Source organism: Polyergus mexicanus, unplaced genomic scaffold (assembly GCF_030449975.1).
Source record: "Polyergus mexicanus isolate NDT 795.1 unplaced genomic scaffold, iyPolMexi1.0 SCAF_16, whole genome shotgun sequence".
In the NCBI taxonomy this organism is placed as follows: Eukaryota; Metazoa; Arthropoda; class Insecta; order Hymenoptera; family Formicidae; genus Polyergus; species Polyergus mexicanus.
This window is the reverse complement of record NW_027223336.1, coordinates 5,985,779-6,001,792: the sequence shown is the minus strand read 5'-3', so window position 1 is coordinate 6,001,792 and position 16,014 is coordinate 5,985,779. Positions and strand designations below refer to the sequence as shown.

The window sequence follows — 16,014 nt, the reverse complement described above, 5'->3', positions numbered from 1 at the left end:
GAGCTGAAAGCGGGTTTTGTTAAAGACAAAACAATCGTACGATTATGGCCGACGCGGAGTCGACAATCTTTAAATATAGAACTCTCAATAATAAAATTGATGTTTCGTCAGCATCGATCGCGATCTATTACTTTGTAATTATTTGGCATTTCTTTGGTCGTGTCTTATTTGCCGACGTGTGATCGAGAATTCATTCGAGGGCAACATCGGGCGATCGATGCGTCATCGAAGTCGGATATTAGAACGACTTTAATTATAATTCGTTGAACTGCTTGAGGACGAGGATGAGGACGATGAAGAGGCGCCTACCGAGTTGTATGAGCTCGAGCCGCTGCCGGGTGTATAATAACTGTAAGCAAGATTTTGGGCTTCCACAGCATTAGTCGGCGTCCAAACGCGGGAATACGGGCCGTTGCCGTCCCACGTATTGACGGGTTCATAGCTCGACGTCGTCGAGGGCATAGGTGGAGCACCATATGTTGATGCCGGTTCTATGGACATTCCTACGATCGAAAAATTTTACTTCATTGAATAATAGAAATAACAATGCATATGTGCAATTATTTGCATGCAACAATTAAGACATATTTGTCTTTAAAATTGAAAAGAAATGTTTATATGTAATTATTCTTTAAAATAGATTAAATATTGAAATTATTTAGAACTTATTTAATATTTTTACGAGAAAATTAAATATACGATTTTTATCGAAGTAAACAAGGAAAGTAAAATTATCGCAAAGATTGTAACGTGAAATAGTTGCACGCCTAGTATTCGTAACATACGTAACAATAAATATAAAACACAATTACACAATTCTCTCGATATAAAGCATTAGAGATATTTATATAAGTACATACCTGTCGGCATCATCATGCCACCTTTCTTAAAGAGTTGCAGAGCGACAAATCCGATCACGATGAGAATAGCGAGCTTCGATAGAACAAGAGCTTTTAACGCCTTTAATCCAATAATGGCGACAAAAATGGGCATTAGAGCTTTCAATTTCAATTTCAGCAATAACAAGAACGGTAGTAAAAGCTTTTTCTTCAAAAGTCCTCGCGCTTGACTGGTGGCCACGTCATTATTCTTGAATTCGACATCAAGATCGATCAAACTTCTGCTAGGTCTATATATTAAACCAGCATCGACGAAGGGTAAATCGATCCCATAATCGAAACTCTTCATATATTTGATCGTTCTGGCAACAATTGCCTCGTCGACGGTTTCGAGTGATCTCGCATCGGTGGTAGTTCCCAACTTGTCATCGAGACAACTCAAAACTTGATGCTTCAGACAGGACATCCATGATTCCGCTTTTATACACTCATTTAAGGAGTTCGTTAAGAAGTCTTGATTGGCCGCGCAAGATCCAATCAACAGAACGATCGCGCCAATCGATGCTATCAGTCGCATATCGGGATCCTTTTCCTTTCTTCGATGGTTTACAAAAAAATTGTTCGAATCTTTTTTTTTTTTTTTGTTCTCGTAGTTTCCACTCACCGTCCGCGCGGTATCGCGTGTCGATAAAAGCGATCGATCGTCCACCCGTGCGAGCGACCGATGATCGAACTGCGACTGACGGAGGAGTGGCCTGCCCCTTTTATTTAATTTGTTCCCCTTGAAACTATGTTATTCGGTCACGCATGCCGGGAATCGACGATCGAAGGGAAATTATTCAAATTTCACTGGCATAGAGCGTCGTACCATCACCCTCTTCGTCGAACCCCCCGCGAGTCTTCTCTCACCCATTCGCTTGTCAGGCAAATGCACGCGTGTATAATACGTGTCGATTGTCGCGCGACGCGTACGTCGTACACGATGGCACGCGGCGCATGCAGGAAACGGAACTTGCGTCTCGCATCTCTTTTCGCCTGCGTTCTTATCCGGCTCGTCTGCTAAACTGCCGTTCAGCGGCCCGTATGCCTTCTATAATCACAAGATTAACAGAATGAGTAACTGTCATCTCTGTAATACTCTTGAAAACCGTAAGCACCGCATAGCAATTTAAAGGGATGCGATGCCTCCATATTATCATACTGCGTTCTTACATTATTTTCTGATGATTACAATGATTTACGCGTTGCGATTATGGTGTTGTACGCTTGGCATACAACGCCATAAATCACGATTGTATTAGAAGAAGCGAGATATGTGTACATTTTATTGTAATGTTAGAAATGGAATCTCTTTCTTTCGGAAACAAGTTTATAGGTAACAAGTTTATACATTATTTTTAATTTCTTTCTTATAGAATATAAAATTAATTTGGCCTGAATATTAATTCATAAATATACACATACACATACATAAAATTGTATTATTTTATTTTTGTGTGATGCTTATATGATATATTTGTTCTCTTTAATAAAATTTTTGAAATTTTTTAAAATATTTCTGATAATTTTGTGTTATTTGCTAAATATTATTAGGAATTTAGATTTTGTAGTTAAGAGATAGCAAATAATTAAAACAAGTGTAAAAAATTATAATTATCACATTATTATTACATAAAGCTTTAACTGTAATTAAATGGAATTGCAAATATGAAATTAAGATTTTATTCACTTATCAATTCTTATTTACTTTAATTTTTATTATATTAACTATTCTCTCTCTCTCTCTCTCTCTCTCTCTCTCTCTCTCTCTCTCTCTAAAATGCACTTATTGTTTCGTCACATTTTTGAGAGCCAAATTTAATATCTTTTATATAATTTAATTTTATAATATTATAATTTATTTTATATTCATAATTCATTAATACTTTGCCATACTTTTTTTTGTGCGTAGGTTGAATAACATTTTCTTGTTTTCATAAAGAATGCAAGTCACATGATATGTTAAAAGAGTGAAATGACTTTCAAAGTGGTGACTTGTAATTAACTTTCGTAAAAGACGAAAGTGATCACATTTGAATGTAGGTCTTCTGTAAGTATCTTATGAGCCTCTCGACTGATTTGGATTGCAGAAAGCGTTCTTGTAAGCTTAGAAAGAAATGCTAATTTAAAATGATATCGAAGCTCTTTCCTCTATATTATCACAAATCAATTGCAACATAATATATAAATGTATACAAAATATAGTAAATGTTTATTTAACTTTTTATTGAAATAAAATTGATTTATTTATAAAAATAAATTTTTATACAAGACAAATTATATAAGACTATTATGTAGAGCTATAATTTATATGCAACATTTTTCTCCAAAACTATGAAGAAATTTATATTTTAATGATAAAAAAAGAGCACAGAATATATAGCAGAGCTTAAATATATCTTTTTTATATATGAATAAATTTCTCTTTCTAATTTTATTTTAATTATTAAGAATTGCAAAAAGTTATTATCATAAATATCTTTACATAATTGTATTTTCTAAGACATAGAATACTTTACATATTTATTCTTTAATTTTCTATTTTTTCGAATAATCATTATATCATTATATAACAAGTAGCGTCGAGCAGATTTTCAAATGGACATGATACGAAATAACTTGCAATAATAATTTATGAAATAGATTAACTATCTAATTTTTTTCTCTTCTTGCAAATAAATTTTATTATTAAGAAACAGTATTAAAGTAGTATTGGGAAAGCAGGTTTTCAAATAGACACATTATATAATATTAAAAATGATTTGCGATAATAGTTTATTATAAATAATAGGAAACTAAATATTTTACAAAAGCGTCATCAGGCCGATAGTAACATTACGATTGTGCATGGGCGGAGTATGCAAGATTGTGCGCAAGCTGCGACGAACTGATCTGATCCTTATCTTGGAAAGATCTGTACTGAGCTTGATACTCCCAAGGTCCGTGAGCGATGGGCGCAGCATGAGAATCAGCGGCGATCTTTTTGCAGAGTTGGAAAATGGCCATACCGACGGATACGATAAAGCTGAAGAAAGAGAGTTGCAAGGCATTCCAGGCCTTGAGGCCAAGTATACCGATGGCCAAGGGGATCAGAGTCATCGCTTTCAAGAGGACGAAGACGAGAATAGGGATGACGACCTTCTTCAGCTTGGACCTGCGGGCCTCATCGACGGCACGTCCTTGGCCGAACTTGACGTCGAAGGTGAGCTGATCGTCCTCGATATTGCGCGAGCTCACCTTCACGGTGGAATCTAGCGGCAGTTTGAAGGTCACGTCGTGAGAGGCCAAGTAGGATTGTACAGTGTCAAGGAAGGACGTCTCGCTGCGAGCGGATACCTCTTCGGCAGGATGCGAGTTGCGTGTAACTTCCATCGTTTCGGACACCTGAATAAATCGAGAAAATAACGAACGTCAGTGAATTTAAAGCAGAATATTTTATTAAAAAGGATCGAATAATAATATAACGTGGTTGTAGATAAATTTACAAAATTTTGATTTTGATAAACAAAGTATAAAAGGAGAAGTTACTAGAATAAAAGTATGAAAGTTGTGTGTTTCGCTTTGAAAAACCGCTACCAGCGTTACTGATACCTACCTTGAAGCTATCCTTGCTGAAGATTTGATCGAGCAAATTAAACACCTTGAATTTCATGCAAGCAATTTCGTCGCTCTTCTGCGAGCATTCAGACCTGGATCGATCGACCATCTCGTCCATGGCATTCTTCCACTTGTCATTCTTAGCCGGTTGCGCGACGGCCAACGCGAATAGGGCGCACAAAACGAAGAACCTCATAGCGCTGGCAGTCAATGATATCCGTTTATGAAGATTCGTGAGGAAGGTTCGCGTTGTACACCCGATTCGTGGATAATGAATGAGAACGATCGCAATACGACGACTGATGCCGATGGGTTGGGCAGTACGGTATTTATACGAAGGCCTATCTCGTCGAATCGTACAATGCACGTCGAAGAGTCGCGTAGCGGCGCTCTCAAACCCCCTACTTCCGTCCGCGTGTGGATTTTCTTTTCGTTCGGTATGGTCTTCGATTATCGAGGCCTCGCCATGGATCATGCCGCGACTACCTGATGAGGGAGGATAGACTGTGCGAGCGTGAGATCGCGCGACCACGCTGCACGCGACGTCAAATCGGGGTAGCGGTCCAACCAATATGCCAATGGGTCATACTTTTGGATCGTAAAACGCGATGGAATCTATAATATTAATGAGTAGCAGTTTGCTTTCTATCGACGATATCGGAAGACCTATTTGCGGCGATAAACGTTCGTGGAATATTTTTTGGCGCATGGTCTGAAATTAGATTTTTCATAATGAACGCAACCGGATTTTATAATCGGTCTTAGTTCGTCGTGACACGAAAACGAACAGAATTAAGAAGTTATTAAAAACATTAAAGAGAAAGGAAACTAATCTATGTTAAAGATTTCCTGGAATATTATAAAGCATCAATAATTTCATAAAATTAAAATTTTACCTATAAAAGGGATAAATTACTTTTATAAAGTTTTCGATAAACTACTCATAAAGTTATAAATAAATTTTTAAAAGAAAAAAGATATTAACAATCAGGTTAATTAATTAATTTCTATTCTGAAATAATAAGAAATAATATTATTAATTAATTCGTTGTCTCATAATCAGTATTTACAACTTATATTAGCAATAAATAACAGAATTAAATGTCGACAATTTTTTATTAATAAAAAAGAAATTAGGCAGGAGAAGATTATAAAAAGTTATTTATTTTATTTTAATTATTCTTCTATTTATAGCAAGTAACCGGGAATTATATACGTAAGACTCCTTTATCCTTGACATCGAAGTCGTTGTAACATTGGCATTGAATCGATCATTTATTCATATCACGTTCATGACTTTCTACACACTGTTCCGTTCTATCTATGTTCTCTCTCCTTATGCCATTATCCTCTCTAGAACTACCAATTTCACTCTGTTAGACCTTATTAAACTGTAGCTCCCGATCGAGCTTAAGGAAAATAGCACGAGGGTACATCAGTGATGCGAGTTGCGTGCAAGTTTCTCGCACGAAAATGCACATCGGGTACCATCGGAGACACTTTTGTCCTGCCCGACTTCTTCTCTGTCGTAACAAATAGCAACTGGAATTTCGGGTCGAGTTTGCATAAGCATTCAGGCCGTCTATCCGACGAAATATCGATCAATATCTTTCGTGCGATCGGTCTATTCCTATTGTATTCTTAATTTGCTTATTGTTGACAAATCAAATTTATGTGCGACAACAAAAGTTTGTTAAGCTGCAAAACGCGCGCGAATATTGTATTATGTTTAGACATATCCTTTTTTTTTTTTACAGATGTAGCAAATATTTATAAAAACACAAACAAAAAATTTAATAATACAGATCACATAAATTAATAGACGTAATAGCTCTAATAGCTATATAATACAGTTTTTAGCAGCAGTTGAGCTTTAACAATTTTATATTACAAACATCTCTCTCTTTATACATAATTTTTTATTCTATTTTTTTTTATTTACATTTATACATAATCGTATATTCTTATATATTATTATATATAATTTCTGTTAATGCTAACTAATTCCATCAAGTTTATTGATAATTAATTCAAATATCCCGTTCTTCAAGTTCGTATCGCATATTATGCGAGAATGCACAAGGTAAAGTATTAAGAAATGTGTTGCTTTTTTCATTTTAATGTGTTTTTAATCGTATTTTTCTACGATCTTTTTTACATTTTCCGATATTAGAGCGATAATATTCTTAAAATCGCATTTCTAAGAAAAAGAATATGAGTTATATTAAACTGGAGAAGATTGAGATAAAAATAATCACAAGAGATTCGATTGATAAAACAATATAAAAACTTTTATTACATTTAAGTAACGCAGACGGGACATACACACGTACTAGTGTAATCGATAAATATTAAATAAGTACGGATGATAAAATGATCAATTTTGTTCTACGCCGTTTTATTTTCTATAGGCTCTGTAAGGTCCGTGAGGTGCGGTGTCCCAGTGAGGTGGATGTTCGACAGGTGGATGTCCATAGTGAATAAGTTCGTAAGCGACTTTCGGTTTTGTTAATTTGAAGATGAACATCGCTCCGCTGAGGACCAACGAAAGCAGACCCAGAGTTAACGCTTTCCACGTCTTTAAGGCGATCAGAGCAAGAGCGAGGGGTACTAAAGCAGTGGCTTTGAATTTGAGACCAAGTAAGAATGGTATCATCACTTTTTTGACGAAACCACGACCTGCAAAAATATGTAAAGTTAACGTGTTTCTTAATATTTTCACGATTATTTTTCTCTCTAAGCGTTTTGCACGTCAAACGAGAATCATATAAATAATATGTATTGTATATCGTCTGTGACGTGTATTATTTGTTATTAGATTACCTTGTTCAATAGAAGAATCACTAAGAGGGACGATAAGACTCTTTGGCATACTGTCAATTAAAGATCTAGGAACAATGTTCGATTCCGCTATTGCTTCCGGTAGTTTAGCCTCAAGCTGATGGCTTGACAGGTACGCGTCCAATTTCTCGAGCAACAATGTTCGCGAGAGTTTCCTCTTGGATGGATCCGCGGCATCGTATCGCGAGTAATCTTCCGCACTATCTGCCGCCGCGTCACGGGATTTAACCAGCGCTAAATTCTCCGTAATTGCCAATCTGTCTTGTTTCACAGCATCGGTGAGATAAGCCAACACCTTCGGTTTAACACAAGATAACATGGATTCGCTATCTGCGCATCTGTAACGTTTGAAATTTGTGCGTGAAAACATTTAAGAAGTTTTTATATATAACTATTCTGATTCAAACAATTCGTAAATTATAGCTTATGCAATGCAATTAATTTTTAATAATTAAAATTATAAATACGAGAAAATTATAATATAACTATACACAATTTATAATATAATTATACATACCTGTGATAAATTTTTTGCAAGATGTTGACGGTAGTCTCTGTTTGTTGTGCACCACTGAGGGTAGCCAGGAGAAATACTGACACAAAAGTGATTAAGAGCCTCATGGCGATACCACCGATTTGTTAGAGACTAAACACAGAATGCCAGTACGAACGAAGTCAACGGGGTTTTATAGGCGATGGCATTCGCGTACGTCCAATGAATTTTAATTAGAGACGTGTTACTGGCTGGCCGAAAGAAAAGAAGAAAGCCTTATTATCTAGGGTGTCGATGGTTTTATTGTACAAAGTATAAGTACCCTCTCGTCCTTCTGGTTTTGATTTCGACATCCATACCAAAAATTGCTTCCATTTTTAGAATATGTCCACTCGGAAAACAATACCCAGATAAATATATTGATGTAAACTATATTTATATAAGAGTTAAATTTGATAAATTTATGATTTCCTTGAATTTTTCCACGGTATGATTTGTATTAGCATGGTAAAATTTATAAATATTTTTATTATGTATTTATATGTAATTTATAAAAAAATTTATTTTTATTGGATCAAGAGAGATACAAAATAATTATAAACGTACGATATTGAAATATCGAATCGGAAAATCATTACGTTTCCATTAAAATTTTTGAACTCTAATGAAAAATAAAAGTAAATATACTATAAAGTCTTTGATAAAATAAATTTTGAAGTAATTATATTTGTATATAATAATTTTAAATTCTTCTCTCTACTTATTGTTAGTAAAACGTAATTTTATTATATTGTATATCTCTCTCGTAATACTAAAAATATTATACATTTACTCTCTTTTTCTTCTTTCTTTATAATATTATTTTATTTCTTTGAATCTATCATTTGTTTTGTCTTTGTCAATCAAGAAATAAAATAGCGATATCACAATAGGACTAAATTGATTATAGAATTTTTGAGAATTAATATTATCTAAGATAAAAAAAAAGAAACTAATAAAGAACTGAAACAAACTGCGACTTATTATTGAGACTCACATATTTATAATATTGAAAAGAAATTGAATCAATAATATTCTTGAGAATATTCATAAAAGTACTTAAATTTTAATAATTTATATGAGAGTTTATTTGATAATTTGTTTATATAATAATTTATATTATTTATATAGTAATTGTTTGCTACATTAAAATATGATAAACACAAGCGCGAGTATATTAGAGTTAAAAGGATAATATATAATAATATAATAAAATTGATTTAATGTTTTATTACACATAAATTACATATACATAATTAGATTGTATAACTAATTACAAAAGTGTTTATTTAATTTTTACATCATATTTGGATATACTTTTATATGTAGAAAATTTAAGATGGTGTTAAGTTGAAAATAACAGTTGTTGGGTATGGCACCCGAATATTTAATAGTAATTGATTAGTTATCTCTCTAGCGGAATAAACAATATTCATAAAATTTATACAGCAAACACTATTTATCAATTAATTTTTATATAGCATTACGAGCAATATCTTTTTTATGCAGAAAACGCGACAGATTTTTAAATTATTGCAGAATATTATTTAACCATTCTTATATTATTGCATACGTAATTATACAAAATATGAAACCTTACGAAATGATAATTATTTCATTTTACATGTGAAAAGTGAAAATGTTAATCGTCGTACAATATATTATATGTTATGTAACGGAAAAAATTGGTTTTTTTTTTATCTCAAATATCTACTGTCAAAGTATAACTAAATTAATACAATAGAATTCTTTATTACATACACCAAATTTATATATACACCAAAATTTACCTAAAAATTATAAATCACATTTAACCCATAAAATGCCACAAAATCCAAAATGTCATATCAATCCTCTTATTTAACCATATCTAATAATGATAATATCCCTGAGGAGTGATCTTCCTGACAACGTGTCAATAGATTTCTAAAACTTTGACACATCATCACAAAATCTACCGATTAAACTCCTCACTAAATTCGATCGCTTAAAAAATTACATAAATTATACAATAAATACAATAAATATTTCATTCAACATTGTCGATTAGTTTCATAAAACTAAATCAATTGTCAGAACTTTTGCGAATTTATTCGCACAACACTTCAATTTATTTTCTAATAGGAAAATTAGATGGGTTCTTGCGCATCTGATAAATTATATATTTATAAATTAATGCATGGCAGTACTGTTGGTCTCTCTTTTATATCGACATTATATTATATACGCAACTTTACAACATTGATCTACTCGATGCAAGTTTGTCGAGCTTATTGAGCAAATATGTTTAACAGCATTTGCTTTAGAACGGATAACATTTGCCGTATTAATATGATTTTTATTAGTCGCATTAATACGAGATATAAATTTCACATTTATTACAAAACATTTATTCGTTATTATTGTTACAAGGATATGTCCTGAGGCAATCTCCACCATCTTGACCGTGCCTGGCCGCGTTCAAGTATCTATAAAATCTCTGAGTGTACACACTGTCTGTTACACTACTCTTGAGTTCCTGCGGATCTCTGAAAATATATGCAATTATATTAATTATAATAATAACATAATAATAATAATAATAATAATAATAATATTAATATAATAATAATATGTAATAATAAGAATAATATTATAATAATAATATTTCTAAAAGATGCAATAATTATGCATCTTAATTGACATGCATATTTCAAGCCGCGCCCGATTCGTGTTATTTTTCTTACTCATTATTGAAAGAATTCGGCATAAGCCGTCAATCTAAAAAAACGTAATTAATAGAAAATTAATCTTTGAAAGCCGATAATTGTACGTAAGCTAGTTATCCAGCAAACAAACTCGAACACAACGAGAACTTTCCAGTTTGTCGCAAAGCTGATTCGGTGAAAGCACTTTATAGCTCACGCCTATTATTGATGAAATATCAAGCAAAACGCAATGTTAAAGTAAATAAGTTTGACGACACGCGAAATCGCAATCGCGGCATTGAGAAACGGCAAAAAGGAACGATGTGATAAAAAAAAGAGAGAGAGAGAGAGAGAGTTAAAGCCAACATGACCCGATTAATGTGATTCAGAGCACGCGAGCCATCTCCACCTTTCTCTTTGCGATACGCAGCGATTTAATCAATAAGCTACGTATGGTACGTAGCTACCGCATTTCTCATACCTGGAAAGCTCGTTTGATACAAGGTTACTGTGCGGCGAGTACTCCGTCGGGTTCTTGTACATACTACAGACGAGCATTTCCTTGCACGTCTCTTCGTAGAATCTCAGTTGCCCGAAGATTACATCCAGTCGTTCGATTATCGATCCGTAATACTCATCGTCCGTTTCTTGCCGTGAGATCGATACAGACGAGCTCTTGGCGGTTGCGACGGGTGTCAAGAGTCTCTGATGAGTCGGTCGTACGTTCGGCGCGAACACGGTATAAGGATTCTTTACCGATGTCTTCGTACCGGATACGAGACTGATGGGATTTACCGAAAGTACAGCGGCAGTTGGCTGCGCCGCGGGTCGTTGATTGTATTTAATGTCGTTGAGATATCCGGAGTAGGCCAAGTTATGCGCGCCAGCTGTCATCAAATTATCTAAATAAGATGATGCAATCGGTTTTATGTTTGACGTATGTTGCGATAATCCATACAAACCTGGATACACGAGACCGGAAGCTGCGCCTGGAGCTGGGATCACGCGATTTAACTGCTGGCTCGACTCTTCGTAGGGCTCCTCATAAGGCTCGATGCCCCATTCTTTCAACTCTTCCATATCTTTCCGGTATTGAACATGAGGGTGGGTGTAATCGTACCCGTCAAAGTCATCGCGATGAGGGTGATGATCGTAATAAGATGGGAGAGGTACCGGAACTGGCACGTGATGATGATGATGCGCTATCTGAAAGAAAGATTTTGAAAGAAGATATTTTATATATATAAAAAAAAAAAAAAAAAAAAGATAAGAGAAAGGGGAAATTATTCGCATACTTGATGATGATGATGATGATACTTGGTCGCGTGAGACGAATAATAGCTGGAGCAGAGCTTGAAAATATGCGCGAACGCAGGAATGAAAAACAGTAGCAGTTTGAGGAAAAGTTTCTTCGCAGCGCCCACACCGAAAAGGAACGGAATGACGAAAAGGAACTTCACTTTAATTAACTTGATAATTAAGAGAAGCGCCAAGAAACTGGTTAACAATCTATTCTGTATGAATTTTTCTAGAATAAAACAAAATATTATACAGCAAATTTTGCAATTTTCTAATTGCAATCTCTGTCATAAAACAATTATAAATATTATTATTTTATAAATATTATACAAGTATCACGTACTTTTATCGATTATCAAAAATGCTTACTGATTTTTTTAAAGAAGATTCGTCCCTCCTCTTGTACCACTTGTTGATTTCCGAAATCTATTCTGAGAAGAGCTCCATTCTCGTCTATCTCGCGCGGGCTTATCTTTACAGTTGCACCTTCGAAAAAGAACTGCGGAAATTGAATTTCGTAATTTCGTGTGGATAAAAATTTCACTGTTTTCTGTCGTAGAGCGTTCGTGATTTCTTCGAGCGGTGACTCATCCCCGAACTTCCGTCCTTGCTCTCTTTCTTCTTCGATCGTTTTGTTTTCGCAGTCGTCCGTGTCGACGTCATCTACGAGATTCTCACGAACATCGTTGAGATTTTCTGCTTTAGGACACGTATCGTAAGTAACGTTATTTTTCGTAAGAATCAGACCGTCGAAAACGGTGATATTATCTCTCTCGATGAACGCATTGTCAAGGTACGTGTACGCGTTCTTTTGTATGCAGGAAAACGTCACTCTCTCGTCGCAATCCCTGAAGATTCCATGCCAGAGCTCGTTTCCCGTTTCGTTGATGTTTAACTTGTCGAGCTTCAGGATCTTTGCATACAATCTGAATTTCTCGATACTGAACAGATTCGAGTATGATAATGTTATCGAGAGACATAACAGGAACAACGTCGAGCCCCAATGCATCTTCGATAGCACTTCTGTCGAGATTAACTACGTTTAATGTTATTAAATTTTATATTTGACTCGATTTTTACGTTTATGACCAGAAATATGAGGTAGCGTACCGGAAACACTGCACGCTCTGAATGTACACCACCGACGATAGCGCTGGCCAATTACTTATCTAGTAACTGAAACCGGCGCACTTTACATATTGCAAATTTATCATCGTCACTTCGTTCACGTATGTACACGAATTCTTTGGTATCTACCTGCGGTCATCGCATGCTCTTTCTACTTATTGGAGATGTCGACCCTCCCTCCTTCTTCGTGGTCGAAAACCTGACCTTCTCCCACCCCTTATCAACAATCCTCTTCTCTGCGTGAGAGCCTCTTCGGCGATTCGGCGTGATGTACAATCGGCAGACTCTGCCGTTGCAATTACGTTGCATCGCAGACGTCAATTGTCATGCTATTGATACGTTTGTCATTATTGTCACATGTCACATCTTTCGATCTATCTTGTCTCTTTTTTACCTTTCTTTTTCTCTGTCTCACTCTCCTCCGTCAAGACGTGCACCGTTCGATTTCTCGCTTCGCACTAACCACGAGCCTTTCTCGCTTACAATTCACCTGAGCGTCAAGTGTGTCAAACGCCCTCCTACTCCTTCTTTAGCGAGCTCCTCTGTGGAAGGTCATTATCGTCTCCTCTCGGACTGCAACCGACCAGACCTGTGGTTGTTACACGCGTCCGTTTAAAACCGTTGGGCTCCTGGCCAAAGATCTGGTCAGATGCATAAATATGCAGCGACCCGAAGACACGTTGTTCCAATCGAATCCGAATGTCACGTCAATTTTTGTTTTCAGTGTTAAAGGGTCTCTAGAATATCTCCTCTCCAATAACTTGAAAATACAAAATACGCAGCGTCGCATTTGCCTTCTGTCGCGTTTATAATCGAATGTAATATATAATTTCGAATTTCACTGAAATTCAAAGATTGTACTTTTGCTACAAATGTCCAGATGCGATATGTTTGCGCGAAGATGAGATTTAAATAACTTGTATTAAATTACATAAAAATCTGCTTTTACATTTATTACGTATTCTGAAAGATTGTATATTGTCTATAGGATGTCTTATTAATTTTTCTACATCACGATAAACATATGAGATATAATTAAACCACAATTAACAGTATATTATATACTGGCACGCAATGTCACTTTTATATAAAAAATTAATTACGGTCATTTATGAACTGTTGGTCGCAATTGACTTCTTCGAAAGATGACGATGGCAAGAAATTTCCTCGCAAGAAAGTACATAGTTGAATTGTCGGCCATTTATACAGAATTATATTTACGTTTGCTACGTATATTCCGGTGAAAATATAGTTCAACTTCCTTTATCCATGCCGACGTAATGAATGGGAATCTAAAATACTAAACTAGAATTAAAATATTATAGTTATAAAAATTAATATGTCGAAGTCATTTAGATGCGATAACAATTAATTGCAACATGGATTTATGAACTGTTGTTTAATAAAAATATATATACTGTACATTGCGTTTAGGTGTGAATATAAAAATTATTTTTGGATATAAATGATTTAGTAAGTATATATATATTTTTTAAATTGTAGTTTACTGTCTGCAACCTGTGTATATGTGTCAGGCTAAGACAAAATAAGAATATTTTTTTTTTTTTTTATTAAACTCTAAATACAATATAAAGAGATATTTTTAAAGATATAAGTTTCTCTGACACCTGTCAGATAGTAATATCGATTTTTCAAATACTATTTCTTATATTAAAATATTATAATCAGCAATATCTATATTTAATTTAACAATAAATTGAATCTATAAAATTTTATGTATGTAAGCACATACATTAATAGAAACACACTTTCAGATCCTGATTGTAGCGAAGCATTCATAAATGAATCCCAAATGAATAACTTTTTCCGCACACGCCATACATACACCATGGTACATTGGAATACATGGAAATAACATTGTGTTAAGGCATAATAATAAATTTCACATATGCGCATAAGCATTAGTATAATGAGTAAAAAATTGTGTCGACGCAAGTAGTATTCGAAGAAAAAGTCATTTATGATTAAAGAATGTAATGTACGTTTTACTTTGTGAAACAACCTAATTTGTAATTCCTACGGAAACAATGCTTTACAATCTCTGAAGGGTGTTTTTACGATCTTTATCTATATACTCTTGGATATAAAATATCAAATTGAAATATTGAAAATAAAAAAATAAGCCAGAATAATTTGCTGCAATTATATTTTGCTACATTTAACTCGTCAATCGCGTTTCTCAAGCTTTTCACTGGATAGATTTCTAGTGAAGGTGTTCCCATTATTTCAACCAGTAACTACGATGCGTTTAATCCATGTTTAACTTACAAGTTACTTAAGTGACAGCTAGACATATCTTCTTCGTCTCTCTAATGTAATAATGACTAATGCGAAGATACCCGCGTAATATATTAAATTTATCTAATGTCTTCTTTATTTCTTCCAATTTTGCTAAAAACAATTTTTCTCTCGAGACATAAAATCTTATTAAAACATATCGTAGTTATTATGTCTCTCTTTTTACATTATATTACACAATTTTTATATATTTTTACACAGGCCACATAATATTAACGCACTAGTTTTTGTTATTTTATGTATTTTTGATACATGGATTATTTTTCAAAGTAGCGCATTAATCGGACAAATTGACCCCGAGTCCAAAAGCAAATAGGTCGCATCGATATCAAGGTTCCGAAGACATCATCTTACAGTATGAGTTGACCAAGCAGTTGATCAGGTGGTGGGCCAAGTCAAAGCGAGTGGACCGGATGAATTCCATTAACCCACTAATAAAGATGCTACGTAGGTAGGTTGAGGTGCATGACCGGCTTACGCGTTCGCTGCCGAAAAGCGATCACACGCACACGCGTAAGGGGCATTCTCGAGGAAACAGGATTTCTCTCTCTCTCTCTCTCACGTGGAGAATTTCGTTCTCGCCGCTCACAAGAACTTGTCTCCGTTGACGAATACAAAATATAACGTGCACGCGCGCACGTCTCTGATTTCCTCACTTCTTCTGAGTTCTCGATACCCATGGAAGAACAAGAGGTTCAATTCAACATTCCAACGCAACCCAGTTACGTCTTGA

The 16,014-nt window shown here is 34.7% G+C and overlaps 4 protein-coding genes across 4 annotated transcripts; all 4 read right to left on the bottom strand.

Moving 5' to 3' along the window:
* Positions 1 to 249: 249 nt before the first annotated feature.
* On the bottom strand, positions 250 to 1,416 carry Osi20 (DUF1676 domain-containing protein Osi20). The gene is made up of 2 exons (XM_070309260.1): positions 861 to 1,416; positions 250 to 503 (listed from the first exon to the last, which is right to left on the bottom strand). Exons 1-2 carry the CDS (start codon positions 1,414 to 1,416, stop codon positions 250 to 252), a joined length of 810 nt encoding a protein of 269 aa, XP_070165361.1.
* Positions 1,417 to 3,713: 2,297 nt separating this feature from the next.
* Osi19 (DUF1676 domain-containing protein Osi19) lies at positions 3,714 to 4,680 on the bottom strand. The gene is made up of 2 exons (XM_070309053.1): positions 4,474 to 4,680; positions 3,714 to 4,262 (listed from the first exon to the last, which is right to left on the bottom strand). Exons 1-2 carry the CDS (start codon positions 4,669 to 4,671, stop codon positions 3,714 to 3,716), a joined length of 747 nt encoding a protein of 248 aa, XP_070165154.1. The 5' UTR covers positions 4,672 to 4,680.
* Positions 4,681 to 6,873: 2,193 nt separating this feature from the next.
* On the bottom strand, positions 6,874 to 7,937 carry Osi18 (DUF1676 domain-containing protein Osi18). Its single transcript, XM_070309205.1, has 3 exons — positions 7,834 to 7,937; positions 7,299 to 7,654; positions 6,874 to 7,154 (listed from the first exon to the last, which is right to left on the bottom strand). The coding sequence occupies exons 1-3, from the start codon at positions 7,935 to 7,937 to the stop codon at positions 6,874 to 6,876; spliced, it is 741 nt and encodes a 246-aa protein (XP_070165306.1).
* Positions 7,938 to 10,237: 2,300 nt separating this feature from the next.
* Osi17 (DUF1676 domain-containing protein Osi17) lies at positions 10,238 to 12,975 on the bottom strand. The gene is made up of 6 exons (XM_070308944.1): positions 12,945 to 12,975; positions 12,204 to 12,857; positions 11,831 to 12,063; positions 11,498 to 11,741; positions 11,017 to 11,437; positions 10,238 to 10,376 (listed from the first exon to the last, which is right to left on the bottom strand). Exons 2-6 carry the CDS (start codon positions 12,841 to 12,843, stop codon positions 10,238 to 10,240), a joined length of 1,677 nt encoding a protein of 558 aa, XP_070165045.1. The 5' UTR covers positions 12,844 to 12,857; positions 12,945 to 12,975.
* Positions 12,976 to 16,014: the final 3,039 nt, after the last annotated feature.

Coding starts and splice junctions, on each gene's coding strand:
- Osi17 (XM_070308944.1), bottom strand. CDS start 12,843: ATGCATTGGGGCTCGACGTTGTTCCTGTTATGTCTCTCGATAACATTA. Junction 11,742..11,830: donor ATCATCATCATCATCATCAA/GTATGCGAATAA, acceptor TCTTTCTTTCAG/ATAGCGCATCATCATCATCA. Junction 11,438..11,497: donor TTCCGGTCTCGTGTATCCAG/GTTTGTATGGAT, acceptor CATCTTATTTAG/ATAATTTGATGACAGCTGGC.
- Osi20 (XM_070309260.1), bottom strand. CDS start 1,416: ATGCGACTGATAGCATCGATTGGCGCGATCGTTCTGTTGATTGGATCT. Junction 504..860: donor TGGCATGATGATGCCGACAG/GTATGTACTTAT, acceptor TTTCGATCGTAG/GAATGTCCATAGAACCGGCA.
- Osi18 (XM_070309205.1), bottom strand. CDS start 7,937: ATGAGGCTCTTAATCACTTTTGTGTCAGTATTTCTCCTGGCTACCCTC. Junction 7,655..7,833: donor TTGCAAAAAATTTATCACAG/GTATGTATAATT, acceptor CAAACGTTACAG/ATGCGCAGATAGCGAATCCA. Junction 7,155..7,298: donor TGATTCTTCTATTGAACAAG/GTAATCTAATAA, acceptor ATATTTTTGCAG/GTCGTGGTTTCGTCAAAAAA.
- Osi19 (XM_070309053.1), bottom strand. CDS start 4,671: ATGAGGTTCTTCGTTTTGTGCGCCCTATTCGCGTTGGCCGTCGCGCAA. Junction 4,263..4,473: donor TCAGCAAGGATAGCTTCAAG/GTAGGTATCAGT, acceptor CGATTTATTCAG/GTGTCCGAAACGATGGAAGT.